We start from the raw sequence: 12,458 nt of genomic DNA on the forward strand, positions 1-12,458 counted from the left end.
CTGGCCGGGTGGCTGAGTCGGGCGGGGTGTGGCCCTGGGCAGCGGAAGGTTGCGGGTCTGATCCCAGGTGGGGTTACCTGCGGGAGGCAAACCGTGTTTCTCACGTCGGTGTGGGTCTCTGCCCTTCCTCTCTCAAATCAGTAAGCATATCCTCAGGTGAGGGTTTTGAAAAAAACAAAACAGGAAGTAGTCCCTCATTTTTTAGAAGGTACAGTAACTCAGTTATTTTTTGTTTCTAAGGCAAGTTTTAAAGCTGCAACTGGAAGAGATTCTATTTCTTTAACTGCCATCATTTATACTTAATAAGTTTGACAAGTCCACTGCATGCTAACAGGGCTGGAATAAGTTCACAGAATATTCACACAAGTGTAGCAAAAAGTGCAACTTAAACACATGCTTTATTTACTTGATGGAGAGCCTCCGTATGGTACATGCGGTGGTTGACCCAGCTGAGCCCGGCCTTGCTCACACTGACGGCGGTGAGCTGTACTGGGGTCTCCGTTCGACCCCGTTCAGTTGCTGCTGTTGCTCTGTTTTCTTTCAGGATCAAGGTGGGTACTTTCATATAAAATCTTATTTTTAATTCCTTCTCTGGCAATTCTTTCCTGGATCCTTTGCTTTGCATAATTATACCTACAATGGAACCTGGGAAGAAAGGAATATGAGGAAGTCACAGGAAGTTCCTGTAGAGCCACTTGAGACCCTGTAGTAACAATTTGGGAACGCTTACGGGTGAGCACCCGAGACCGGAAATGCGCCCGCTCTAACCTGGGAGTACTGTTTTTGGGTGGTTTGGTGTCAAAGACAGCTGCGAACACATCCTTTTATTTTTATTACGTATGTTTGATAGAAAATGAGGGTTTTTATCACCTTAGCTTAATTTTACTTGCAGAACTTTATGTGAGGGGAACCAGGACTTTGGGTCTGGCTTTTTTGCTCAGGAAGGTAGATTTGAGCTGTATCGATTGTGAACACATTCCTAAAGCAACAGCAGGTGTGATGCTGTGGGCAGGGATGGACTGGGCCTTGGGGGAAGTTAAAGGGTGGGGGCCTTCCCAAATGAGGTGTAAACCCTGACGTGGTGTTAATGGCATGTCTCACGTCCTGCAGTCGTCTGTTCATTTGACAGAGTATAGAACACGAGTATATGTACCCTGCGAAGATTTAAGGCATTCCAGCAGTATCATTTTGTGATAAATTTCTATGATAAAATCCTTTAAAAAATCCTAAGTCCTGTTTAAACACCAGAGGGTGGGAAACTGCTCCAGAAGGGGCGTGTGCTTTGGAATCGGCTGCAGCTGTCATACACCCGCGCACCTTCCTGAACATGCAATGCACATACCAGCATCCTAGAGTCACCACGACAAATCCTCCCGCTCCAACGTCACACGATCTTTTAATTCTACCTGTCAGAAAGCACAGCCCCTCTCGTTATACTTGACACATGACCTTATCTAGGAAATTAAACTGTTCGCCACACTTAAGTGTGTGTTATTTATCCACAGAGCAAAACGTACTTACTAGTTAACAAGAAATGTCCAAGGCCAGCCACAACAGACCCTAACGAGCCATATAATATCGAGTCCCGTGCACAGGGAGTGTTCTCAACATCCAAAATTCCCAGGAGCTTGAAGGGCTAGGATAAAAATTTTAAAAAGAACCTAGATTGAACAATAAGTACGGTACATCAGTTTCTGCAAAGATCAGAATCTGCTGTGAGGACCGCGCAGCAACCCATTTGCACTGACTGGCGATGACCTTCCCGCTTGTGAGTGGTCTGAACAGTCCGAACCTCCAAGTGGGAAGCCTCGGGCATCCGGCAGACCAGCGAGTCCCGAGCATTAGAGTAACGTGCCTGAGTTCGTTAAACTTTGGTATTAGACAATAATTGGATGATTAGCTAGTTTGGAAATAAAAGCACATTCTATGAGCTCTTAAAACATCTGTGAGAAATTTGGGGGGGAAACAAATGGGGTGAGTGCAATTTTTCTAACCATGTTTGCTTATGGTGTGTGTTAGTGTTGCCCTAAATACCTTTCTTGGTGTTAGTGAGGTGGAGGGACATCAATTGTAAACAGGAATGTGTGTATGTCGTGTGAAGATAAAACGTGGGCAATACAACTTTCGGTCTGTTTCCTTGCCTGGTAGCAAATTGCACTTTTATTGTTTTATTGTATTTATCGTGTGTCCCTCAACTGAGGGCAGAACAGACGTTTTTAAAAGTCCTATCTGTTTCATTGTAGCATTTCTACTGAATAAAGAAATAGAAAACCTACACCATTTTCTAAAACCTGATCAAATGCAGGTTTCCAGGAAGGTAGCCTTTAAAAGGAAGCTACTTGTCCGTTTAAATGGTGGCGCAGTGTGAGGGGGGCGTATCCTAAAGGGGAGGAGGGTTCTGGAGGAGGGGTACCGTAAAGGAAGAACAGATGGGAAGAAATGGAGGAAGTCAGCTTAAAGGTTGAAACATTTTTATTGTATTTGTCTCCTGCGTGTATTTCTTTGGCTCAAACTTCTGACAGGAAAAGGCAATGTGACCTGGGTCCTAGTAAAGCAGAAATGACATACTCTTCCGGGTCACCCCATTCCATTCCTCTTTGGTCTCTCCATGCTTCCTACCCCCTTCCCACACACCCCAAAACACTCCTCCCTCCCTTAACACAGCGGGTGCTCGGGAACACTGCAGGCTTTAATTTTGAAAGGTATGTAATACAAATCTTCATATACAAAGGGCTTGGGGGATTCAAACTTTTTAAAGACAGACACCTTGCAGAAGTTTCATACCCAGTTTTCAGTGGTACCTTTTAGAACCAGCATGTGGGCAGAGGCCACGGATTCTGCTGCTAAACGTTCTACCGCACACCAGCCCCACTTGCAACTGGGGTGTCAGCAGTGCCACGGGTGAGCAGCCAGCAGGGGTGGCTGTGTGTGCCGTGTCCTTCACCAACCTGGTGGTTCGTTCTCATGACCTCTGTGGGGTGGGATTTTATTCGATTGTTTTGAGAGAGAAAGGGATAGAAGCATCGATGCGTGAGACAGATTGGTTGCCTCTTGCATGCCCCCACATGGGGATCTGGCCTGCAAGCCAGGAATGTACCCTAGCTGGGGATCGAACCAGTCAAACCTTCAATTCCAAGGCCACCCCCTCACTCCACTGAGTCACACCAACCAGGGCATAGATGTTTTTTATAGATGAAAAAACCAAGGATCACAAAGTAGTCGTTTTCCCAAAGGTCACACATCTAGAGGGTAAAGACTAAAATACATAAGGGGCCCTGCAACTCGTATTAACACTGGGTAAGAATGAATAGAACTTAAGTCCACAGTTCCCCCTTACCAGGAGAGCACTCTTGCCTGAAGAGTTCAGACCCGCAGTTTACAACCGGTGTGCTGCAGCAATGTCTAAGATGTGCAACACCTGACAGTCTGGTCCGGCAGTGACCTCTTCCCTTAGATTGTCGCATTAAAAATGACAATACCTGTCTGGTGTGAATAAGTCAAAATGGGTATTAACCTATTTATACCTAAGTTTTCTCTTGTTAGATTGGCAAGAAGTTTTTGCGTGTGTGTGTGCCGCAGAATTTGGGTAATGGGTGTGTGTCATGAGATGAAAGAGGTTGAAAAAAAATCACTGGTTTAGACTGCTGTTAACTCCCAGGATCGAGCATGAACTGTACTAAAGAACTGGTCTTCGGCATATGAACTTAAGAGCCTGAAACAAATGAACATTTCTGCTCCCTAAATAGTCTGCTGGTTTAATGTGATGCTAATGAATTTGAGCCCGTAAACTAAGGACATTTAAGGCTAGTTTTTTTTGGGGGGGTAGACATGCTTTTAAGCTTAGATATAGAAAAGCAGCTTTTCCAGCTCACCTTGATGGAGCTAAGGAAAGCTCAAGGTTCCTAAGCCAGAATGTCTAGTAGTTCATAGGAAATAGATCAGATCAAATTAAGCCACCTAATTCCCTGCTGCCAATGTCGTTGCCTCAGTGCCCATATGGATGAGCTGGCTCTATTCCTATGTAAAACTAATCCTAACAATTCTCAAGGATGTTTCTACAGTTACCCCATTCACTTGCATCATTTTTCCTCTCAACACTCAGCCTAGAAACATACAAAACCCTTCACACCCCGTTCCTCCCAAGCCTCCTAAGCCAGCCATCCCTGCTCGGCTCCCTTCACTGCAAAGCAGAAGTTAACGTGCTGCTTTACTGAGGAACCACCTACCCTCACTTCAACTCACTCCAGTGCAGCATCCATCCACCGCACACCACCCAACGGCCCTGTTCTAAGGCATCCATTTCCCCAAATTCATAGTACTCTGCAGCAGCACGTGGCACAGACAGATCGTGGTTTTGAACGTTTCTTGACTTGGTTTCAAATACGACAGTGTCTCCTAGTTCTCTGGCTCTTGGCAGGTTTGTTGCTGTCCCTTTCTCTGATGACATGTAAATGTCCAATTGCCACCCCTCCCAGTCTAGTCTGTCCTAGGTGACTCATGGGATTTTAGTTAAATGCCACTTATGTGATGACACACAAAAGTCAGACTCGGATCCTCAAGCTTTGGTTTCATCTGCTTGTTGACACCTCTTCTACTTCAAGTAAATACCTTGGACCTCGTATTTCCAAATCATGATTACTTTTCAGACCTCACTGCTCAACCGACTGTCAGACCAAACACCTAGGAGGCATCTCTGATTCCTCTACACGAACCCCATGTCCAGCATCTCAGTCAGCAGGTCTGGAGTGAACCAAATGCATCCTGAACTGAACGGGTCACTTCTCACCTTCACTGCTGTTGCTGCCATCCCGCCAAAGGTCCTGATGCCACACAGTGTCCAGCCTGCCGGCTGCATGTGGCCCAACACAAAATGGTCGATTACTTAAAACATGACGACTTTGCAATTACGTGTCCCGGTGTACTGACTGTGTGGCCCAGAGGTGCCAAAAGGTTGGGCACCCCTGGGTGACTGAGATGACCTGTCATTCTGTATTAACCCTCTGCAGCCCTCGGACGTGCTGCGAAGGCCCTATCTGATCAGTACCTACCCTCCTCACCTCACTCTTTCCCTCCTTCCTCCCAACACGCACACATGGTTACTGCTTAGCACGCACCACCTTCCTCCCAATTCTTTGCCTGGCTGGTTCGGTAAGTGAAATTTACTTTTTGACTGACTTCCCCAGCAGTGTGTGAACTACATAAAAACAGGGATTTTGCCTCTTTTGATCAAAACTATACCTTTAGCACCTGGTTTAGTGCCTAATACTCAGCAGGTAGTCTGTAAAAATATAGATATTTTTTTGAATGGGTGAATTCATAGATTTAGAATCCACCTAGAGCACTTTCCTGGTAAGCATGTACCAAGTTTCACATTCTAAACTTTCTCAAAGAGCTGAGTGAGAGCACAGTCTTTAAAGGCCAGTTCTACCAGGTGTACCAGCTGGATGCCGTTCCCCATTTTCACCTTAGCTTTGCGGATTCTAAAGATCAGTCCCTGGATTGTAGTGGAAATGATCACTGAAAAAAAAATTTTTTTAACTACGGGCCTCCTTTTCTGACATTACCTTGGGCTGCTAATTCAGGTAGCTTATATTAATTCTGCTCTCTTTGATGAAATTTGATAGGTACTAGTGCTTCATGAATGACTTATTTACAGGGCTTTTTATAGTATTTTGTTTTGCTGATGATGAACCAATTAAATAGGTCATTTTTTCTTTCATTGAATTCTTCTATCAATTCTCAATGGGTTAAAGCGCCCTCATGACCATTTCATGACAGCAGTTGCCCATCAAAGTGAACATACAGAAGGGATTAAAGCCCCAGTCAAGATCTTGGTGTTCTCACAGAACAATCTAGAATCTCGTGTTTGGAACATGGGAGTTTCAAACACGGGTCCGTTTTTTTACACTAAGTGTATTCCAAATAGTATACCTACAAGCCATTAAAAACAAAAGGCACCACGAGCTGTATAAATTGGCAAAATCTGTTGCTAAGTATGGAAAGATTTTATCCAACATTGGTTCTCATGAAGCATTTGATGATCTGCTATCTTGGCTAAATATAAGTGGAAAAGTACCCTGAGAAACAACTTGTAAATGAGCAAAATTTCCAACGTGGTCAGAGAATGTTCTAAAATAGACCAGGAGCAACTTGGAACACAGTGGGTCTTTAATAGTTGTTAACCATACTTTATCTATTGGGGTCCCGCTCTTAAGGAGCCCAAGATGAAGAGGGGACACATTCCTAACTTCTGGTATAATAAACGGTGTAATGATACAGCTACGGGGAGATGGGGACAGAAGCACCTCACACTACTTTGGGGGTTCAGGAGGTCCTTCGGGGGAGACCAGAAACATAGCTTAGCTTTAAAACATCTGGAGGAAAAGCACGAGAAGCCAGACTGGGTAGTCAGAGGCCAGGTGAACAGCTAGCTTCACGTTATTACTGGCCAAGGTGACAGCAATGTGTCCTAAGACTAAATTTTAAGCAGAGAGGTGAAATTACCCGGTTAACAGGTTATCCCACCATGACAATCGTGGTCGGACTTCAGAAGGCAGAGCAAGAGGCACGAGTACTCGCTACGGAAGCTACTGGGTACGTACAGTAATACCGCAACACTCCACCGGGTCGAGAGGACGCAAGGTTAACGGGAAAAATCTGTCTTTTCCTCGGCTCCTACCAATCTGCGTGTAGGAGCACGGGAATCGAACCAAGTTCCCATTCCTAAGCATTTCTGGATCCCTCCACGTTAGCCATCAAGAACAAGGCACTGGCCTCGGGGAGCTTACAAAATCCGCCTCTCCTAGTAAATTAAAGGAGCAGTGCAAGGCCCTGGTCAGCAAAGCTTTCCGCCCAAGGCTCAGGATTGTTCGCTATTTTACAGTGACCTGCAGTATGCAGGAGTAGCGGTCCCTCCTAGTGCCAGTTTTGGACACTTTAGTCCGGGCAATGAAGACAAAAATACCCGCAGGTGGGGGGCGTACACTAATACATTCCCCCGACCTCCACACCAAGGACACGTGCTCCGGCTCACGACTCCCAGCTGGAGAGGCCGCGTCCGTAAAAGGCGCCCGCCCGCACCCCGCTCGCCCCCGCCCGCGCGACCCACCGCCCCCGAGTTACCTTCCCCTTCTCCGGCTCGCCGGGCCCCGGGGCAGCGGCCATGGGAACGAGTCCGCAGCTCCAGCCCCGCCCCGGGCCTCGGCCAGCGGAAGCCCCGCCCAGCCACGCACCGCCCCCTGAGCGCCGGCCGCCATTTTAGGGAACGTTTCTCCTTCGCGGTGGCCGCGGCGGCTCGGCCTGTCTCCTTTGTTCATTAAACGGGCCACGCCTTCCCTACTAGCGGCTCACCCGCCCCGAGGGCCGGGACTGCTGGACTGGGTGGGCTCTGGAAGTGACCCCGCACCCAGGCGGCCGGCGGCGGAGCGCGGGCGGCACGGCGCCCTACCGCTTGGAGACTGCGCACCTTCCCTCCCCAGCCCCCGCCTTCCGCCCCAACCGCCATTTCTAACCGTCGCCCGCGCGCTCGTGCTCGCGCGCACGGCCGGGCGCGCGCCGCGGGGACGGAGGGAGCGGGCGCGCCGCCGCCGCTTTGTCTTGCGCGCGGGCCCCCCGCCCGGAAGTCGGCAGGCTGGGGCTCGCGGCCCGCGTCCCCTACGTGTCCTTTGTCCTTCCGGCCCTGGGCCGAGCCCCGGGTGCCTGGGGGCCGCTCCACCCACCAGCAGCTGCAGCCTTGTGGCCCCGGGCGCCAGCTGCAGCAGATTGTGCCCCCGCCTCCTCCCCTTTTTATTTACTTCCAATACTTAGGAGTTTTAAAATAGCATCACTCGGTTCGCCTAAAGGAGACTGGGGACAAAATGGAGTGGGAAGCTGCGTCTTGTTACTGGACGTGCGTCAGGCCGTTTGTCAGCCTCTATAAGTCGCTGCAGGACTTCGGGGTTAAAGTAGGAAAAAGCCTGCAGCATGCATGTTTAATGTTGGGTGGTGGTCCATGATGTACCTCCTCCCTACGACTGCGAATCAACGTGAAATACCGCGGGTTGGCGAGATCAGTCGAGGGCGGGCGCGTGGTGATCTGGTGTGAGATAGGGTCAAGCCAATTTCTCAGCGCACTACACACAATGCAATTACGTTTTCAGTGGGTTTCCTTTCCCTACCCACCCTCACGTAAATGTCTTTGTGATTACCGTATCTCTCCTTCGCATCTCACGCTTAGTCTGAATATCTCAAAGTGTATTCCCGAGAAAATGTTGAGGCTTTAGAGCGTGTCATTGTGCAGAGTCATGCTGCTTCTGAATAAGCCGCTGTGCCTGGCACACACAAAGTGCTGGATAAGATTGGCGATAGTTCTGTATTAGCTCTCGTTAACTGAACGTTTTCTTATTCCGTGTAATGACCTTGCTTCCATAATCATTTAATACCGTTCTAAGTTCCGATAAAATAGACAATTTATGACTTATTTCTAAGCTATTACTTTTTAATTACTTATTAACTTTTGGTGAAATTGGTCCGCTGCAGACAAATTGGATACTGCTCTAACATTTATTATTAGAAAAAAAGTCATCCCACCTGCCAGTGGTATCCTGCCAGTTCGAGGTTCTCGGCTGAAATTCTTGAACTAACTACTTTGAACTCTGGGTTGGAAGGTGATGTTTAAGGTAGTAATATTCCATAAAGAAGTGAGGAATTCTTTCGAAGTATTTCCTAGTTATGTTGTAAGTGAAGGAGAACTGGAAAACTACCAGGCAAGACACCGTAAAGCCATTCTATTTTATTTTTTACTGTGACTTTGAAAATTGCTGGGGTAGACTTAGTTGAGGTCCATTTCATTTGTCTTTGAAAATATTCTCATGTTATTTTTTATGTTTTAACTTCACAAAAATTGCAGAATACTTGCATGTTTATTTCTTTTCATTCCCATAGTTCATAGAGTGAAAGTAAAAATCTCTTTCACGCTCACTCATTTTCTCCCCTCTTTAAGGTAAACACAACCAATAGTTTGATGTGTCTCTAAACCTTTCTTCTTTTTCTTAATTAAAACACTGGAATAAAGGGTGAAAGTGGATGTCTCTATGCCGTGCCTGCCCCATACTTATGTATACACTTATCTGTATGTAATACACACATACCCAAATGGCTGCACTATGTAATTTGCATCCAGTAATTTACTTTTTACCATTTAACACCATATCTTGGAAATGTTTTCACGAAAGTACCTATAGATTTGCTCATTCATTTTAAAGGCTGCTCAGAAGCCCTTTAATTGTTTTCTTTCTGACACAAGAAGTGTTCATTGTTTTCATTAATCCAATAGATGTCCCTGGAACGTCTTGAACATTTTCTGACATGGACTTGAACTCAGCTATTTCTCCAAAGACCTATCCCTCCCTCCCTCCCTCCCTCCTTCCCTCTCTCTCTCTTTTTCTCTCTCTTCTGTTCTTTGTAGGCATAATATCTGGAAATTAAGAACTAGTCACTAGGGGAGCTCACCGTTCCTGGGGTGCCCCTGCTCCTAGGTCTTTCGCTGCGCAGAGGTGGAAAGAAAAGTTTTGTTAAACCATGAATTTATATTGCTATTCAAATTAGAACATTTACAGTCTGGACACCAGCGCTGCCCACTGCTATGAGGTCCCGTTGCTCCTTGGCCTTTTCAGGGGACGGTTACTGCCTGCTATACAGCAGCACATATGGATGGGTGACAGGACTTCTACTTTCCCGGATTTTATACTCAGCTCTCTTTCAGGCTGAGAACCTGGTTCCTAGGTTCCTAGGATATTTATACAATGAATTGTCCTCTCTCTCTCTCTCTCTCTCTCTCTCTCTCTCTCTCTCTCCTTCCAGTGCTCCCCACCTGGGTGTCTAGTCAGGCTGTCTTTAGTTTCTCTCTCTGGCTGAACCACCAACTGGATATGCACTTAGACACATTCGTTGTAGTTAGTCAAACATTTTGAAAATATAAAAAGGTCTCTGCCCTTTGTTGATTTTTGTAATAAAAATATTTCCAGGAGATGTGTTTGAGTAAATCCCTTGAGGAAAATGCATCCCGCAGAGAAAGGGCTCCTCCCTTCAAACCAGCCCTCCTCTGCCTCTCCAGTGTGGTGGGGGCCTGTGCACACACTCTCCAGTGTGGTGGGGGCCTGTGCACACTCTCTCCAGTGTGGTGGGGGCCTGTGCACACTCTCTCCAGTGTGGCGGGGGCCTGTGCACACTCTCTCCAGTGTGGTGGGGGCCTGTGCACACTCTCCACTGTGGTGGGGGCCTGTGCACACACTCTCCAGTGTGGTGGGGGCCTGTGCACACTCTCTCCAGTGTGGCGGGGGCCTGTGCACACCTCTCCAGTGTGGTGGGGGCCTGTGCACACTCTCTCCAGTGTGGTGGGGGCCTGTGCACACTCTCCACTGTGGCGGGGGCCTGTGCACACACTCTCCAGTGTGGTGGGGGCCTGTGCACACTCTCCAGTGTGGTGGGGGCCTGTGCACACTCTCCAGTGTGGCGGGGGCCTGTGCACACTCTCTCCAGTGTGGTGGGGGCCTGTGCACACTCTCCACTGTGGTGGGGGCCTGTGCACACACTCTCCAGTGTGGTGGGGGCCTGTGCACACACTCTCCAGTGTGGTGGAGCCTGTGCACACTGTCCTGTGTGGTGGGGGCCTGTGCACACTCTCTCCAGTGTGGTGGGGGCCTGTGCACACACTCTCCAGTGTGGTGGGGACCTGTGCACACTCTCTCCAGTGTGGTGGGGGCCTGTGCACACTCTCTCCAGTGTGGTGGGGGCCTGTGCACACTCTCCAGTGTGGTGGAGGCCTGTGCACACACTCTCCAGTGTGGTGGGGGCCTGTGCACACTCTCTTCAGTGTGGTGGGGCCTGTGCACACTGTCCTGTGTGGTGGGGGCCTGTGCACACTCTCTCCAGTGTGGTGGGGGCCTGTGCACACTCCAGTGTGGTGGGGCCTGTGCACACTCTCTCCAGTGTGGTGGGGGCCTGTGCACACTCTCTCCAGTGTGGTGGGGGCCTGTGCACACTCTCCTGTGTGGTGGGGGCCTGTGCACACTCTCTTCAGTGTGGTGGGGCCTGTGCACACTGTCCTGTGTGGTGGGGGCCTGTGCACACTCTCTCCAGTGTGGTGGGGGCCTGTGCACACTCCAGTGTGGTGGGGCCTGTGCACACTCTCTTCAGTGTGGTGGGGGCCTGTGCACACTCTCTCCAGTGCGGTGGGGGCCTGTGCACACACTCTCCAGTGTGGTGGGGGCCTGTGCACACCTTCCAGTGTGGTGGGGGCCTGTGCACACTCTCTCCAGTGTGGTGGGGGCCTGTGCACACTCTCTCCAGTGTGATGGGGGCCTGTGCACACTCTCCCCAGTGTGATGGGGGCCTGTGCACACTCTCTCCAGTGTGGTGGGGGCCTGTGCACACTCTCCTGTGTGGTGGGGGCCTGTGCACACTCTCCAGTGTGGTGGGGCCTGTGCACACTCTCTCCAGTGTGGTGGGGGCCTGTGCACACTCTCCTGTGTGGTGGGGGCCTGTGCACACTCTCTCCAGTGTGGTGGGGGCCTGTGCACACCCGCCGTTGTGTGTCTTGGGCTTCCGGCCAGGCTCATTGCGGACCGGTCCCAAGGAACCACCTCTACCACCAAATGAGTAAGATATTTTTACTACTATTCTGCAGATGAAAAAAATTTACTCTCAGAAAGGTCAAGTAACTGCCCAAGTCACACTATAAGGAAGTGAAAAGTTCAGAAATCAATGACAAATGTGTCTTGTCTAAAACCCCACCTTCTTTTCCAGTCCACCATGACACCTGTGAGCAATAGCTTTATACCATGGGTAATATTTAAGTCTAGAACTCTGTTGCACCCCAGGTCGGGGGGATTTAGCATGTTTCCTTTTTACAGCCCCACCCTGCATCCGGCCAGTTCCTATCAGCTGTCTTAGTAACAGCCCAGACGGGAAATGCCCCGAGGGCAAGAGAACCAAAAACTGTTGCTAACGTGACAACTGGGGTGGACCTCGGGAACAGAAGGTTAAGCGGAAAAACCCAGATGTGAAGGTGTGTATGCTGTGTGTTACTACTTCTGTAAAGTTCAAGAACAGATAAAACAAATCCATGCTTCAGAAGTTGGGCAGTGGGCGCAGTGAGTGGGAGACAGCAGCAGAACTGGGTGCTGGCTGTTGTGTTTCTCTGTGTGGGCGTTGGCTACAGAGAGTGTTTGCTCCTAAAACATCAACATCAGGTTAATTTTATCCTTCTTCTTCAATGGGAAAGGAAACTGCAGCTTAGAGAAGTTAAAAAAACTTGCCCAAGGTCACATAAAAGAGCCTGAACTGAGATTATACCTCGGTTCTCTCCAAGGCGCAGGTCACCGCCACCTCTGCCTAGAGGGAGAAGAGGCGCGTGGAGAGGGCGCTCTGGGTGCGGGAGGGCCCTGCTGGGGTGCGAGGCTGGCGGGGGCGGAGGCCAG

General features: G+C 49.1%; 1 protein-coding gene across 2 annotated transcripts; it reads right to left on the reverse strand.

Annotated features, from left to right (window-relative positions):
* Positions 1-379: 379 nt before the first annotated feature.
* LOC119053405 (cytochrome c oxidase assembly protein COX20, mitochondrial) lies at positions 380-7,226 on the reverse strand. Of its 2 annotated transcripts, XM_037150935.2 has the most exons (4): positions 7,123-7,226; positions 1,522-1,636; positions 1,343-1,406; positions 380-645 (listed from the first exon to the last, which is right to left on the reverse strand). In XM_037150935.2, exons 1-4 carry the CDS (start codon positions 7,162-7,164, stop codon positions 513-515), a joined length of 354 nt encoding a protein of 117 aa, XP_037006830.1. In that variant the 5' UTR covers positions 7,165-7,226; the 3' UTR covers positions 380-512. The 2 variants fall into 2 exon arrangements, with proteins under 2 accessions (XP_037006830.1, XP_037006829.2); XM_037150934.2 differs by lacking the exon at positions 1,343-1,406.
* Positions 7,227-12,458: the final 5,232 nt, after the last annotated feature.

This window comes from Artibeus jamaicensis, unplaced genomic scaffold (assembly GCF_021234435.1).
Source record: "Artibeus jamaicensis isolate MK-2021 breed Jamaican fruit bat unplaced genomic scaffold, CSHL_Jam_final scaffold_754, whole genome shotgun sequence".
Lineage (NCBI taxonomy): Eukaryota > Metazoa > Chordata > Mammalia > Chiroptera > Phyllostomidae > Artibeus > Artibeus jamaicensis.